We start from the raw sequence: 16,943 nt of genomic DNA, 5'->3' as shown, positions 1-16,943 counted from the left end.
TCATCTCTACTAAAAATACAAAAATTAGCCGGGTGTGGTGGTGGGCGCCTGTAATCCCAGCTACTCGAGGGCTGAGGCAGGATAATTGCTTGAACCGGGAGGCAGAGGTTGCAGTGAGCCAAGATTGTGCCACTGCACTCCAACCTGGGCAACAAAGCGAGACTCGGTCTCAAAAAACAACAACAAAACCCAGGTGTCACCACCCAGAAGCTCGTGGACGAATGGGGGATCCAAGAGAGAGGCCCAAGAGATGACCAGCAGGACAGCAATTCTGGCACAAGTCCAAGAAGGGTATTGGCAAGTGTTATCTGTAAGGACCGTAGTGAATAAGCTGGGCTTGGGCTTGCCAGACCAGAAGGTATCTGTCACAATAGGTGTGACTGTATGTAATAAAACCTTATGGGCAGGGCATGGTGGCTCACACCAGTAATCTTGGGAAGCTGAGGCAGGAGGATTGCTTGAGCCCAGGAGTTTGAGACCAGCCTTTGCAACATGAGGAGACCTCCTCTCTACAAAAAGATTTAAAAAAAAAAATAGCCGCGGATGGTGGCGCCCTCCTGTGGTCCCAGCAATTCAGGAGGCTGAGGTGGGAGGATTCCTTGAGCCTAGGAGTTAGAGACCAACCTGGGTAACATAGCAAGACCCTATGTCTATAAAAATAAAAATAAATAAATAAATAAGTAAAATTACAAGGAAAACTTCCATAAAACCAGGACACGAATCTTGGTCTCATTCAACTTTGTTTTCTTAGTCTGATGGAAGGCAAGAAGTGTGTATCTAACATATCTACACTATATCCAAAAACAAAACAAATAAGAAAATTGAAGGAAATATTCTAAAACTGCTTACCCCTAGACTTGACATTTTTGGATGCATTGTTTTTAAATTTAGAGCATGAATTCCTAAAGAGTAAATGCTCTCGAGGAAACTGGTTTAGAAGTAGATGTCAGCTAGCCATCAGACAGGGTTTTACAGAGATATCTCCATGGCATCACATTGGTCCAGAACTGACTTTTCAAGTGTACCCAGAGGATTCCAGGGAACAGACTCTTGCTAATAGGACTCACAAGAAACAAACTAAGCAGCTTGCCAATTTATTTATTTACAATAGGAATATAATTGTTGAAAAAAATCACAATAGCTGGAAAATCAAGTTATAACCAGAGAGTTGGATTCAGATCAGAATACGTTGGTCATCTGGTCAGCAAAGGCTTTTTCCCTCTCCTGTCTCCAACCTCTTCTCAGAAAGCTCCTAACTGGGCTGGGCATGGTGGCTCATGCTTGTAATCCCAGCACTTTGGGAAGCCTAGGTGGGTGGATCACGAGGTCATGAGTTCGAGAACAGCCTGACTAACAGGGTGAAACCTCATCTCTACTAAAAATCCAAAAAATTAGCCGGGTGTGGTGGTGGCGCGCACCTGTAATCCCAGCTACTCAGGAGGCTGAGGCAGGAGAATTGCTTGAACCCAGGAGGCAGAGGTTGCAGTGAGCTGAGATAGTGCCACTGCACTCCAGTCTGAGCGACACAGCAAGACTCCGTCTCAAAAAAAAAAAAGAACGCTCCTAACTGTACTGGACACATAGTTGACAATTTTTTGCTCTCTGACTCCACCTTTCATTCCAGCTTTTTTTTTTTTTGAGACAGGGGCTTGCCTGTCACCTGTCACACAGGCTGGAGTGCAGTGACACAATCAGGGCTCACTGCACCCTTGATCTCCTGGGCTCAAACGATTCTCCCACCTCAGTCTGCCTAGTAGGTAGGATTATAGACACCTGCCAGTAGACCCAGATACTTTTTTAATTTTTTGGTTTGTTTGTTTGAGACAGTCTCCCTCTGTTGCCCAGGCTGGAGTGTAGTGGCACCATCTCGGCTCACTGCAACCTCCACCTCCTGGATTCAAGCAATTGTCCTGCCACAGCCTCCAGAGTAGCTGGGATTACAGGCGCCCACTACCACACCCAGCTAATTTTTTTGTTTTCTTTTTTTGTTTTTGTTTTTTTGAGATGGAGTCCTGCACTGTCACCCAGCCTGGAGTACCGTGACATGATCTCGGCTCATTGCAACCTCCGCCTCCCTGGTTCAAGCGATTCTCCTGCCCCATTCTCCTGAGTAGCTGGGATTACAGGCACTGGCCACCACGCTCAGCTAATTTTTTCTATTTTTAGTAGAGACGGGGTTTCACTATGTTGGTCAGGCTGGCCTTGAACTCCTGACCTTGTGATCCGCCGGCCTCAGCCTCCCAAAGTGCTGGAATTATGGGCGTGAGCCACCACACCTGGCTTTAATTTTTGTATTTTATTAGACATGGGATTTCACCAAGTTGGCCAGGCTGGTCTTGAACTCCTAACCTCAAGCAATCCATCCGCTTTGGCCTCCAAGTGTTGGGATTACAGGTGTGAGCCACTGCACCCAGTCTTTTTTTTTTTTTTTTTTTTTTTGAGATGGAGTCTTGCTCTGCTAACCAGGCTGGAGTGCAGTGGCATGATCTTGGCTCACTGCAACCTCCGCCTCCCGGGTTCAAGCAATTCTCCTGCCTCAGCCTCCCGAGTAGCAAGGACTACAGCCGTGAGCCACCACTCCCGTTAATTTTTGTAGTTTTAGTAGCGACTGGGTTTCCCCATGTTGGCTAGGCTGATCTTGAACTCCTGACTCCAGATGATCCATCTGCCTCAGTCTCCCAAAGTGCTGGGATTATAGTTGTGAGCCACTGCTCCCGGCCTCAGCCTTACATTTTTTTTTTTTGTAGAGGCAGGGTCTCTGTATGTTTCCCAGGCTGATCTAGAACTCCTGGGCTCAAGCAGTTCCCTGCCTTGGTCTTCCAAAGTGCTCTGATTACAGGCCTGAGCCACCATGCCCCACCCATATTTTTTCTTTATTTTCTTCCTTTCTTTAATTTTTTTGAGACAGAGTCTCACTCTTATGTCATCCAGGCTGGAGTGCAGTGGCGCGATATAAGCTAACTGCGACCTCTGTCTCCCGGGTTCAAGTGATTCTCAGCCTCCTGAGTAGCTAGGATTACAGGCGTGCGCCACCACACCCGGCTAATTTTGTATTTTTAGTAGAGATGAGTTTTTCACTATGTTGGTCAGGCTGGTCTCGAACTCATGACCTAAGGTGATCCACCTGCCTTGGCCTCCCAAAGTGCTGGGATTACAGGCATGAGCCACCCCGCCCAGACAACAATAACGATTTTTAAAAGTAGGTGTTAGACACATGGGGAAGATAATCTAAAATGACATGGGCACTCTGTAAACTGTGAATTGCTTTACAATGTGAGAGTTCATTTAGATCAAAATTGATAAAAGCCATGAGCTCCTAAATAAGGGTTGGTAAAATACTATGTATCTAAAAATACTCAGTGGAAATGCTTAACAACTTAATGCAGTTTAAATGCTTTGTAACTCAGAAGAATAAAAAGCACTAGAGAACACCCTATATAACCCAACAATCCCATTTCTAGATGTGAATCCTAGAGAAACATTACACATGTTGAAGAAAACATGGACAAGACTGTTCATTGCCTCAGCATTTGAATAACAGAAAATTGGAGACAATTTAAATATTCATCAGTAAGGAAATGGATACAGGTGGCTCACTTGTAGTCCCAGCACTTTGGAAGGCCAAGGAGGGAGGATTGCTTGAGCCCAGGAAGTTCCAGACCAGCCTGGGCAACATGGCAAAACCCTGTCTCTACAGAAAATACAAAAATTAGCCGGGCATTATGGCGAACGTGTTGTCCCAGCAAATTGGGAGGTTGAGGTGGGAGGATCTCTTGAGCCAGGGATGTGGAGGCTCCAGTGAGCAGTGATCACGTTACTGCACTCCAGCCTGGGTGACAGAGTGAGATCCTGTCTCAAAAAAATAATAATAATACAACCTGGGCAACATGGCCAAACCTCTTCTCTACAAATACAAAAAATTAGCCGGGCGTGGTGGTGCACTCCTGTAGTCCCAGCTACTTGGGAGGCTGAAGTGGGAGGATTGCTTGAGCCCGGAAGCTTGAGGCTGCAGTGAACAGAGATCATGCCACTGCACTCAAGCTTGGTGACATAGTGAGACCCTGTCTCAAACACAAAAACAAAACAACAACAATAAAAATGATAATAAGGAAATGAATAAATAAAATGAGTTGCATAAGTAGAATGCTCAGGAAAGAAAGGGAATGAATCAAATCTATATGTATCATGGATGGCTTTTGAAAAAAATGTTGAGTGAGGCCTGGTGTGGTGGCTCACGCCTGTAATCCCAGCACTCTGGGAGGCCCAGGCGGGCAGATCACGAGGTCAGGAGTTCAAGACCAGCCTGACCAACATGGTGACCCATCTCTACTAAAAATACAAAAAAAAAAAAAAAAAAAAAAGCCAGGCATGGTGGCACGAGCCTGTAATCCCAGCTACTCAGGAGGTTGAGGTAGGAGAATCGCTTGAACCTGAGAGGTGGAGGTTACAGTGAGCCAAGATCGCGCCATTGCATTCCAGCCTGGGCGACAGAGCCAGACTCCGTCTCAAAAAAAAAAAAAAAAAAAAAAAGTTGAGTGAAAAAAAGCAAATTGGCTGGGCACAGTGGCTCACTCCTGTAATCTCAGCACTTTGGGAGGCCAAGGCAGGTGGATCACCTGAGGCCAGGAGTTCCAGACCAGCCTGGCCAAGATGGCGAAACCCTGTCTCTTAAAAATACAATTAGCTGGGCATGGTGGTACGCACCCGTAGTCCCAGCTACTTAGGAGGCTGAGGCAGGAGAATCGCTTGAACCGGGGAGGTGGAGGTTGCAGTGAGCAGAGATTGCGCCACTGCACTCTAGCCTGGGTGACAGAGCCAGACTCCACCTCAAAAAAAAAAAAAAAAAAAATTGCGGTGCCGGACGCAGTGGCTCAAGCCTGTAATCCCAGCACTTTGGGGAGCCGAGTTGAGCAGATCACCTGAGGTCAGGAGTTCGAGACCAGCCTGGCCAACATGGCGAAACCCCGTCTCTACTACAATACAAAAATTAGCCCCGCATGGTGGCACGCGCCTGTAGTCCCAGCTACTCGGGAGGCTGAGGCAGGAGAATCGCTTGAACCCGGGAGGCGGAGATTGCAGTGATTCGAGATCGTGCCACTACACTTCAGCCTGGTGCAACGGAGACTCCGTCTCAAGCAAACAAACAAACAACAACAACAAAAACGATGCACTCAAACAAATGTAACATGCTGTATTTAATGTAATTGCAACTTTAACGTAAAAAAAAAAAGAGCTATTTTACCAAGGACCCACCAACCTGGGGCGCGTGCGCACCAAAACCGTGAAGTAAAGAAGGCGGCCCGGGTCATCATAGAAAAGTACTACATGCGCCTGGGCAAAGACTTCCACACGAACAAGCGCGTGTGCGAGGAAATCGCCATTATTCCCAGCAAGAAGCCCCGCAACAAGATAGCAGGCTATGTCACGCATCTGATAAAGCGGATTCAGAGGGGGCCAGTAAGAGAGAGGTATCTCCATGAAGCTGCAGGAGGAGGAGAGAGAAAGGAGAGACAATTGTGTTCCCGAGGTCTTAGCTCTGGATCAGGAGATCATTGAAGTAGAATCCTGACACTAAGGAAATGCAGAAACTTTTGGACTTCGGCAGTCTGTCCAACCTGTAGGTCACTCAGCCTACAGTTGAGATGAATTTCAAAACGCCTCGGGGAGCTGTTTGAGTCTTTCTGTAATGCTGTAATATTTTCGATAAACCTGGGACAGTGAAAAAAAAGAAAAGAGAAAAAGTAAAGGCTAACCAAACCCATGAAAACAATGCAAATGATGCATGAGATCAGAAACCAGCAAACTACTGGTAGGTACCCTGCGAGGACTGAATGCAGGCCAACCAGATGAAGCAATGACTCGGCTGTTCGAGAGGACGGAATCCACAGAAAGAAATGCCTTCTTAGTCGAATAGGTACTTCGACTTTTATAGGTATAAAAGTCGAATTTCGGATCCTGAGAGGACGTATATTGAGGTGGAAAGCTCGCCGAAATATTAGCATTTTATTGTGCATGATAACAATGTAAATCAATTATTTCCTTTTTCTGCATTTTTCAAATTTCGCCTTTAAAGAGGGGCTAGCCTAGGGCGTTAAAAGTCTAAATTTTAATTCTGTCAACAACTGACTAGGTGACTTAGTGAAATCACGTCCTCAACGGTGAAACTGATAGGACAGAAGTTCAAATTTCCAAACTCCCGGGTTGGCTTTCAATTCCACGGTGCAATGGTTCCGCCTCCCACGGGTTCGCCACGGGAGTCATTTTGGCCCTCTCGGCTCACCGTCCGCGCAGCCTCCTGAAGCAGCCGTAAACTCCGCCCCTTGCGCGCAGGACGGCGCGAAAACCCAATTGACAAGAATTCCCTCCGAAGCTCTGTGGTCCGATCTGTGGTCCGCTTGCTTTCCCTGCCCGGTCCCGAGCGCTCAGCCTGAAGCGCCGCTTTCGAGGGCACCCTGCATACACTGGCCGCGCCTCAGGGATCTCATTGCCCGCGCTTTCTCATTGCCTCTTTCCGTGTTCGATTCGGCTGATCTGGGCCCAGCCTCCGCTCCCGCTCTCTGTCGGTGGGCGCGGGGGAATCCGAAACGGCTCAGCAGAATCCCAGCAGCTTGCTGCTACTGGAGCGGGCCGCCTCCATGGCCTCCAGGCAGGCCGGGCTGGACCGCGTAAGGTCCTAGGAGACGGGATTCCGGGAAGCGGGCAGTATGGTGGGGGTCCTGGCCATGGCGGCTGCAGCTGCTCCCCCTCCCGTGAAGGACTGCGAGATTGAGGTGAGGTTGAGTCGAGGATCTGTTGAGTTCCTTCCTCTGTCTTTTGGGGGATTGGAAGGTGGGTCTTGGCGGAAGGTGATCCTGACTTTGTAAGGGGAAATGTGGGACATTGTGAGGACCCACAGCTGTGACACATTGTGTGCAACAGTTGCCAGAGTGTGTCGTCTAAACGACTCTAAAGTCGTGTCAAGTCCTGATAAACATTTGGATTGTGAGATATTTGCGGGGTCACAGTAAATTGGGGACTTAAGATAACACGGCCAGTTCCCAGATCCCGAAATGTTGGTGGAACGTGATGTTTTGGACTTCCGACATGTCACAGAGGATCCCAGGGTCAAGTTCTGGGTTCGTGATACGGAATCACTGAACTTTAGCGCTGAAGAAGATCTTTAAGTTAAACTAGTTCATACATCCACCTGTGCTTGGAATGCCACTTTAGAATGTCACTACAGAAATCAAGCAAGGTACTTAAAGAAAACAGTTTCTCATGGCTTAGTATCTGCGGTTAGGAATCGCAGTGTAACATGTTCTTTTGGGTTTATCAGGTTTCAGTGACAGGCACTAAGCGGTCATTATAAAGAGATTCTAATGCCATGAAGTAGTGGGCTAGCATCTTAAGGTAGACTTGTTATATTTTACACCTTTTCATCTCAGACTAGCATTCTAACTGAAGCATGTATCTTGGCGTCCTTGAAGAGAGTTAAGATGTATGTATGTTCATTTAACTGCGACCAGTTGTTTTTTTCAGAATCTGGTGACTTGTCTACTTAGTTTTTGTTTTTGTTTTTTTTGTCTACTTAGTTGTTATGCTGATATTCCTTTGCTAAATCAAGGCAGTTAGTTACTCAGCTTGTCTTCTGGTACTTGATGTACACAGTTCTTGATTTCTATGTTGTCTGTTTTATCAATCTTTCCGTTACAGTTTCTGGTTTTGGTGCCCTAATGCTAAGAAACCCTATTTCATAATAACGATACTTACCATTTAATATGTTAAGGGTAAGAACCTTAAACACATTATTTTGCTTAATAGCAACCCTATGATCTATTGTCTGTATTCTACAAATGAAAGAAGGTAAAAAGTAGCTAAAAGTAAGTTAAATTTTTTGAAAAAGTAAATGGAAAAGTTAAAAGTAATTTGCTTAACGTTTTACACCAGTAAATGTCAGAGCCAGCACTTAACTTAGATTTGCCTGACTCCAGAGCCTATGTATGTTGCCTTTGATACAATTGCAGCTTTATAAATAATAACTGAATGGCGTTTTTCTAATACATGTATGATTTCTTTTTTTTTTTTTTTTTTTTGAGACAAGGTCTTGCTCTGTCACCCAGGCTGGAGTGCAGTGGCACAATCTTGGCTCACTGCAACCTCCGCCTCCCAGGTTCAAGTGATTCTCCTGCCTCAGCCTCCGGAGTAGCTGGGATTACAGGCGTGCACCACTATGCTCAGCTAATTTTTTGTATTTTTAGTAGAGACAGGGTTTCACCACGTTGGCCAGGCTGGTCTCGAATTCCTGACCTCAAGTGATCCACCCGCCTTGGCCTCCCGAAGTACTGGGATTACAGGCCTGAGCCACCGCACCTGGCCTGGTTTAACTTTAAAGCTTATTTTCTTTCTAATATATCACGTTTTTCACCTAAAGGAGGCTTCCTTTTTTTAATCCTATTATGTAAACTATTAGATCCATGTTTAAAATTTATATTTTGTATTATATTGCTTGAAATAAGTGCCTTTTTCTCTTTTAAATTGCCAGCCATGCAAAAAGCGAAAGAAAGATGATGACACATCTTCCTGCAAAACAATTACAAAATATTTATCACCACTAGGGAAGACTAGAGACAGGGTTTTTGCTCCACCAAAACCTAGTAATATTCTGGATTATTTTAGAAAGACTTCACCCACAAATGAGAAGACACAATTAGGGAAAGAGTGCAAGATAAAGTCATCTGAATCAGTACCTGTTGACAGCAACAAAGACTGTACGACACCTTTGGAAATGTTCTCAAATGTAGAGTTTAAGAAGAAAAGAAAGAGGGTTAATTTATCTCATCAACTAAATAATATTAAAACTGAAAATGAAGCTCCAATTGAAATTAGTAGCGACGATAGCAAAGAAGACTATAGTTTAAATAATGATTTTGTGGAAAGTAGTACTTCTGTTTTACGTTACAAGAAACAAGTAGAGGTACTTGCAGAAAACATTCAAGATACAAAAAGTCAACCATATACTATGACCTCCCTGCAAAATTCTAAAAAAGTAAATCCTAAACAAGGGACCACAAAAAATGACTTCAAAAAGTTGAGAAAAAGGAAATGCAGAGATGTAGTAGATCTATCTGAAAGCTTACCCTTGGCAGAGGAACTAAATTTGCTTAAAAAAGATGGTAAAGATACTAAACAGATGGAGAATACTACAAGCCATGCAAACTCTAGAGATAACGTAACTGAAGCAGCCCAGTTAAATGATAGTATAATAACTGTCTCATATGAGGAATTTTTAAAAAGTCACAAGGAAAATAAAGTGGAAGAGATACCAGACTCTACAATGTCAATTTGTGTTCCTTCTGAAACTGTTGACGAAATAGTCAAAAGTGGTTATATAAGTGAATCAGAAAACTCTGAAATTTCCCAGCAGGTACGCTTTAAGACAGTTACTGTTCTTGCACAGGTTCACCCTATTCCGCCCAAAAAGACAGGGAAAATACCCCGAATTTTCTTGAAACAAAAGCAATTTGAAATGGAAAATAGTTTATCTGATCCCGAGAATGAACAGACAGTTCAGAAAAGAAAATCTAATGTTGTTATACAGGAGGAAGAATTAGAATTGGCTGTTTTGGAAGCTGGAAGTTCTGAAGCTGTGAAACCAAAATGCACTCTAGAAGAAAGACAGCAATTTATGAAAGCATTTAGGCAGCCAGCATCAGATGCACTTAAAAATGGAGTTAAAAAGTCTTCTGATAAGCAGAAAGACCTTAATGAAAAATGTCTATATGAAGTAGGAAGAGATGATAATTCTAAAAAAATCATGGAAAATTCTGGTATCCAAATGGTTTCAAAAAATGGCAATTTACCGTTACACACTGATAAAGGAAGTTTTCTGAAGGAGAAAAATAAAAAGCTAAAGAAGAAGAGTAAGAAAACATTAGATACTGGGGCTATTCCAGGCAAAAACAGAGAGGGAAACACTCAAAAGAAAGAAACAACCTTTTTCTTAAAAGAGAAACAATATCAAAATAGAATGAGTTTAAGACAAAGGAAAACAGAGTTTTTCAAAAGCAGCCCTTTATTTAACAATGAAAGTCTTGTTTATGAAGATATAGCAAATGATGACCTTCTAAAGGTTTCCTCTCTGTGTAACAATAATAAATTGTCAAGAAAAACCAGCATACCAGTTAAAGATATTAAGCTTACACAGTCTAAAGCTGAATCTGAAGCCAGCTTGCTAAATGTTTCCACGCCCAAGTCAACTAGAAGATCTGGAAGAATTAGCAGCACACCTACTACAGAAACCATTAGAGGTATTGATTCTGAAGATGTACAAGATAATAGTCAACTAAAGGCTTCCACTCCAAAAGCAGCCAACTTGTCGGAAAAGCACAGCTTATATACAGCAGAATTAATAACAGTACCCTTTGATTCAGAGAGCCCTATTAGGTAAGGTTTGTTTTTGTTCTAACGTTCTAGTATTCTGCATGTATTATTAGCTGGGGACAAAAATGCTTCAAGTATTGGAGGGTATTTTTTTTTCTAGAACACAGCTGTTTAAAAGAAAAAGAACAGGATTTCTTTTTTTTTTTCTTTGAGATGGAGTCTTGCTGTGTCGCCCAGGCTGGAGTGCAGTGGGGCAATCTCGGCTCACTGCAACCTCCACCTCCCAGGTTCAAGCAATTCTCCTGCCTTAGCCTCCCAAGTAGCTGGGACTACAGGCACCCGCCACCACGCCCAGCTAATTTTTGTATTTTTAGTAGAGATGGGGTTTCACCGTGTTGGTCAGGTTGGTCTTGAACCCCTGACCTCAAGCAATCCACCCACCTGGCCTCCCAAAGTGCTGGGATTATAGTCGTGAGCCACTGCGCCCGGCCTGGAAGAAAAAGAACAGAGCTTCAAAAATGCTTCTTTGTTTGCCACATGTAATTAAATTTTTTTTTAAATTTTAATTTTTAATTTTATTTTATTTTATTTTATTTTGAGATGGAGTCTCACTCACTGTTGTCCAGTCTGGAGTGCAGTAGCACAATCTCAGCTCACGACAACCTCCACCTTCTGGGTTCAAGTGATTCTCGTGCCTCAGCCTCCTGAGTAGCTGGGATTACAGGTGCGTGCCACCATACCCGGCTGATCTTTGTATTTTTAGTAGAGACGGGGTTTTACCATGTTGGCCAGGCCAGTCTCGAACTCCTGACCTCAAGTGATCTGCCTGCCTCGGCCTCCCGAAGTACTGGGCTTACAGGTGTGAGCCACCACACCCGGCAAGTTTGATTACTTTTGAATCAGTGGTTTGAAACTGATGGGAATTATTTTTTTCCTCCTGTTTCAGAACATTCCAGAAATTGGAGCCCTAGTTGGTTCTTTGCTATCTATCTATCTGTCTATGCATCTCTATCTATCTATCTGGAAACAAGTTCTCACTGTGTTGCCCAGGCTGGTCTTGAACTCCTGGGGTCAAGCAGTCCTTCCATATTAGGGTTCTGAGTAGCTGGGATTACATGCAGATGCCACTGCACCAGCTCTATTTTATCTATATTTAATTGAGATTCTTGTGTATGTTATAATCATGAAAATGTTTCTGAATACCTTATTTTTATTTCAGAATGAAATTCACCAGAATTAGTACTCCCAAAAAATCTAAGAAAAAATCTAACAAAAGATCTGAGAAATCTGAAGCAACTGATGGAGATTTTACTTCTCAGATTAGAAAGGTAATTAAAATATTAGAGAGTCCTATAAGTGCCATTCTGTTTCCTTAAAAAACAAACAAAAAAACCCCACATTACTATGGGAAGTAATGAGCCAAAATAAAATTCATGTATTTCATTAATTGGTTAACTACAACCCTATGATATTTTTCACTATTATCCTGTTCCTCTAGTTAATTAAGATATCTTATTGTGAGGTGAAAGCAATTGATAAAGGCAGAGTATAATTTACTTATAAAAAGCTTTCTTAGTGAGTTTACATCGTGATCATTTTTCCTAACACTGCCGATCTTAGTTTGGGCTCCTGTAACAAATTACCATAGACTGAGTGGCTTAAACAACAGAAACGTATTTCTCACAGTTATGGGGATTGAGAAATGCACGATCAAAGCATCAGCTATGCAGTGTCTGGTGAAGCTGTCTTCTTGTTTTCTCACATGGTAGAGAACAGCTAGAGAGAGGGGTCTCCACCCTCATGACCTAATCACCTCCTAAAGGCCCTACCTCCTAATACCATTACATAGTGGATTAGGATTCCAACATATGAATTTTCAGGGGATATATTCAGTCTGTAACACTGCCTATAGGTCATGATTGAATTTTTCATTTATTTCTATAGATTATAGAGACTGAAAAGCAGAGTTTCTCAACCTTGCTATTATTGACATTTTGGCTGGATAATTATTTGCTGTGGAGGGCTGTCCTGTGCATTGTAGGATGTTTAGCAACACTCTGGCCTCTATCCATAAGATGCCAGTAGCACCCAACTAACTCCTGTATAATGACAACCAAAAATGTGTCCAGACATTGCTAAATATCCCTTGGAGGGGAAAATAATCACTTCCACTTGAAAAACTACAGCTCTAAAGGGAGAAGTAAGATATATAAGAATGGTTTAGTTGTTTCTGCAAAATAAGCTCCTTGTCCCCACCATGGCAGAATTGGAGTAGGTACAGGTATGTGTATTTCGAAAAAGCCACCAAGGTGACTCTGAATTAATCCTTGAGTGAAAACCACTGCTACATTGGTATCTCCTTTGGTTTTATTTAACAGCTGTCATTTTTTGGCATCTTACCACATTCTAGGCAGTGTGCTTAGTACTCACATCATTAATCTCATAAAGTAAATATTATTTAACCCTTTTTTATAGATGAAGAAACTTGCTGTTAGTTCATAGGGTGAGGAAACGTGTTTTTATTTGTGATTCTGGGAAGTGTCTTTCCTAGAGTTATACAACTACAAGCAGTTAGAAAGACGGTCTTTAGTCTTTTGGAAAACATGCGAGATGCCAGCTGATTGTACTACAGCTAAAGGTTAAAAGTCTCTGTGGTGAACTTTGTCCCACATATTTTATTCTTCTTGATTTCATTCTAGAGGACAGCTTCAACTTTAATTTTTTTAGAGATAATTATACCTTGGTTTGCCTCATGTACTACTCAAAATTGGGATTTAATAGTAAATTTTCCAGCAAGAGAAGTCTCAAAATTAAATGTATCCAAATTGGGACCTTTATCCAAACTTACTTAGATCAGTTATTTTATCTCATACTCTGTCAATGAACTTCTTACCACAGGGCCCTTGTTGTTCACTGAAGACTTATCCAGGCTTGTGTACTAGCTCTAGGAGAAAATCTTAGTAATTTTCTGGGTGAGATTTTTCTTTTTTATTTCTTTTTTCTTTTCGTTTGTTATTTTTGTAGAGACAGGGTCTTGCTATTTTGCCCAGGCTGGTCTCGAACTGCTAGCCTCAAGCAATCCTCCAGCCTTGGACTCCCACAGTGCTGTGCTGGTATTACAGGCATGAGCCACTGTGCCTGGCCAGATTTTTAATGTTTCTATGAGAATAAGGAGTAAACTGGTTCCCCTAAGAGCCCCATATTCATAACAGCTTATTGTTTATCCTTTCAGATAATAGTTTAATAGTTAGATTTTTTTCTCTCCAGATATTTTTTCTCTGCTTGAATAGATATATCTTTTTTTTTTTTTCTTTTTGAGACGGAGTCTTGCTGTGTTGCCCAGGCTGGAGTGCAGTGGCACGGTCTCGGCTCACTGCACTCTGCTTCACGCCATTCTCCTGCCTTAGCCTCCTGAGTAGCAGGGACTACAGGCACCCGCCTCCATGCCCAGCTAATTTTTGTATTTTTAGTAGAGATGGGGTTTCACCGTGTTAGCCAGGATGGTCTCAATCTCCTGACCTTGTGATCTGCCCACCTCGGCCTCCCAAAGTGCTGGGATTACAGGTGTGAGCCACTGCACCCGGCCATCTTCTTTTTTTTTTTTTTTTTTTTTTTGAGACGGAGTTTCCCTCTTGTTGCCCAGGCTGGAGTGCAATGGCGCGATTTTGGCTCACTGCAACCTCGGCTTCCTGGGTTCAAGTGATTCTCCTGCCTCAGCCGCCCAAGTTGTTGGGATTACAGACGCCCGCCACCAAGCCCAGCTAATTTTTGTTATTTTTAGTAGAGACGGGGGTTTCGCCATGTTGACCCAGGGATGTCTGGAACTCCTGACTTCAGGTGATCCACCCACCTCGGCCTCCCAAAGTGCTGGGATTAGAGGTATGAGCCACTGTGTCCAGACTCTTTCTTCTTTATCATATATAAGAAGCTTGAGGCTGGGTGTGGTGGCTCACGCCTGTAATCCCAGCACTTTGGGAGGCTGAGGCAGGCAGATCACCTGAGGTCAGGAGTTTGAGACCAGCCTGGCCAACATGGCGAAACCCTATCTCTATTAAAAATACGAAAATTAGCTGGGTGTGGTGGTGGGCACCTGTAGTCCCAGCTACTTGGGAGGCTGAGGCAGGAGAATCACTTGAACTCGGGAGGCAGAGGTTGCACTGAGCCGAGATCATGCCACTGCACTCTAGCCTTGGCAGCAGAGCTAGACTCTGTTAAAAAAAAAAAACAAAAAACCTTGAGGCCAAGGTCCATGTATTATAATACTGTTTTCTTTATAGTATCCAGCCTAGAGCCATTCATATAGTAGGCTGGGTAACTGTTTGGATTTGGAAAGTACTTTGCCTGAATTTGGTGACTAAAATTAAAAAATAGATTGCCAAGTCTATACTACAGACATCCTCTTGGGTGTTTTGCTCACATGTAAATATATTTACCTGGATGATTTCAAGTAAGAAATAAAGGCAAACTAATGATAACTAGACACATTTCAATTTAAGGCCCCTGGTAAGATTTGAATAACCATTTCTTTGTTGATTATTTAATGTGATTTGTGATTGTATTTTTTTCTATTATTAAATATAAAATATTTTCTTGTGATGTAAATTAATATTTCAATTTTTTGTTTAGGCAAGCAATGCTTCAAAAAACATATCAAAAGCAAAACAATTGATTGAAAAAGCAAAAGCTTTACACATCAGTAGGTCAAAGGTGACTGAAGAAATAGCGATACCCTTAAGGCGCTCCTCTAGACATCAGACACTTCCTGAAAGGAAGAAATTGTCAGAAACAGAAGTAAGTATTATAAATATCTGTTGGTATAAATTCTCTCCTATTTTGCTGTTTGGAGTGGGAGAAGGAAACCATTATAAAGTTATAAGGTAGGTTTGTGTGATAGCTTGAAGTGGTAGAGAGAATATCATTTTCAGTTTTGCTTTAAAAGCCTTCTGCTTTTTTTTGTCTGCAGAATACAGTTTGAATCCTTCTTAAGTCACTCAAGATCTTTCATAAGCTGAACTACCTCTTCCTTTTTTTTTTTGAGACAGAGTTTCGCTCTTGTTGCCCAGGCGAGAGTGCAATGGCTGGATCTCGGCTCACTGCAACTTCTGCCTCCTAGGTTCAAGCGATTCTCCTGCCTCGGCCTCCCAAGTAGCTGAGATTACGAGTGTGTACCACCATGCCCGGCCAATTTTGTATTTTTGGTAGAGACAGGGTTTCACGGTGATTGGCCAGGCTGGTTTCGAACTCCTGACCTCAGGTGATCCACCTGGCTTGGCCTACTAGGGTGCCAGCCCTCTTGCCTTTCTTCAAAATGACTCTTTGCTCTAGTCACACAGAATTGTTCATTTCTCCCTAAATGGTGCAGTTTTCATGGTATTCGTTTTATTATCATCAGCTTGAAATATACGTTCCAAGTACTCTCTTCTATGTGAGGAATTCCTACTTAAACTTTGAGATCCTGCTAACTGCCAGTACCTCTTTCTAATAAAATAGTTTGAGATATAATTCATATACATGCATTTCACCATTTAAAGTGTACAATTCAGTGACTTTTGTATATTGAAAGAGTTGTGCATCCATTACTGTAGTCAATTTTGGAACATTTTCATTTCCCCAAAAATAGACTCTTTTCTTCTTGGTTGTCACCCCCCAATCCCCTCATTCCACCAGCCATAGCTAACTACTAACCTGCTTCTGTCTCTGTAGATTTGCTTGTTCTGGACATTTCATATCAATGGTATCATATAGCATGTGGTTTTTTGTGTCTGGCTTCTGTTACTTAGGATGTGTTTTCAAGATTTATGTTACAGCCTCAATATTTCTTTTCTTTCTGTTGCCAAATATCCCATTCATCACCTGATGGACATTTGGGTTGTTTTCACTTTTTGGCTATTCTGAACATTTTACCCCCTCCTCTTCAAAGCTGTGCTTGTATTCAAGACTCTTCTGGTTGAATATATAAAAAGAAAAAATAAAAACAAATTAAAAAAATAAAATAATGGGATGGGCACAGTGGCTCACACCTGTAATCCCAGCACTTTGAGAGGCTGAGGCGGGAGGATCACGAGGTCAGGAGTTTGAGACCAGTCTGACCAACATGGTGAAACCCCGTCTCTACTAAAAATACAAACATTAGCCGGGCATGGTGGCGCGAGCCCGTAGTCTCAGCTACTCAGGAGGCTGAGGCAGGAGAATCACTTGAATCCGGGAGGCGGAGGTTGCAGTGAGCTGAGACCACACCATTGCCTTCCAGCCTGGGTAACAGAGTGAGACTCCATCTCAAAAATAAATAAATAAATAAATAATAAATTAAATAAAATAATGAAAATAATGAACACTGTGCTTGCTGATGCCTTCAAGACAAATATTTTCTTTCCTGATATGTACTTTTGTATATTTTTTTGTGTTGATGGTGCACTCACCATGCTGTATTATAACTAGTTAAACTATCTGCTCATGGGCTAGCTTTCCCTTTCTCCCCTACATTCAGATGTAACATTTGATGCCAATTCTTGAATTTTGTCTGTGTATTCCCAATTTCCTCTATATTGCTTCACATATGGTAAGTGCTCGGTAAATCTATGCTG

General features: G+C 42.6%; 1 protein-coding gene and 1 pseudogene across 4 annotated transcripts in view; both read left to right on the top strand.

The window, feature by feature from the left end:
* The first annotated feature begins 250 nt into the window (after nucleotides 1-250).
* LOC112206086 (small ribosomal subunit protein eS17-like) lies at nucleotides 251-5,755 on the top strand (annotated as a pseudogene).
* A 518-nt stretch (nucleotides 5,756-6,273) lies between these two features.
* Nucleotides 6,274-16,943, top strand: part of ATAD5 (ATPase family AAA domain containing 5) — a 62,965-nt gene continuing 52,295 nt past the window's right edge. For all 4 annotated transcript variants that reach the window (XM_063798739.1, XM_016932048.3, XM_016932049.4 and 1 more), the window contains exons 1-4: nucleotides 6,274-6,770; nucleotides 8,522-10,422; nucleotides 11,579-11,687; nucleotides 14,986-15,150. In XM_063798739.1, the coding sequence (XP_063654809.1) occupies nucleotides 6,705-6,770; nucleotides 8,522-10,422; nucleotides 11,579-11,687; nucleotides 14,986-15,150 (2,241 nt within the window). In that variant the 5' untranslated portion in view covers nucleotides 6,274-6,704. The remainder of the gene's footprint in view (nucleotides 6,771-8,521; nucleotides 10,423-11,578; nucleotides 11,688-14,985; nucleotides 15,151-16,943) is intronic.

Source organism: Pan troglodytes, chromosome 19 (genome assembly GCF_028858775.2).
Source record: "Pan troglodytes isolate AG18354 chromosome 19, NHGRI_mPanTro3-v2.0_pri, whole genome shotgun sequence".
In the NCBI taxonomy this organism is placed as follows: Eukaryota; Metazoa; Chordata; class Mammalia; order Primates; family Hominidae; genus Pan; species Pan troglodytes.
Note: the sequence above shows the minus strand (reverse complement) of the source record. Positions and strands in the feature narration are given on the sequence as shown.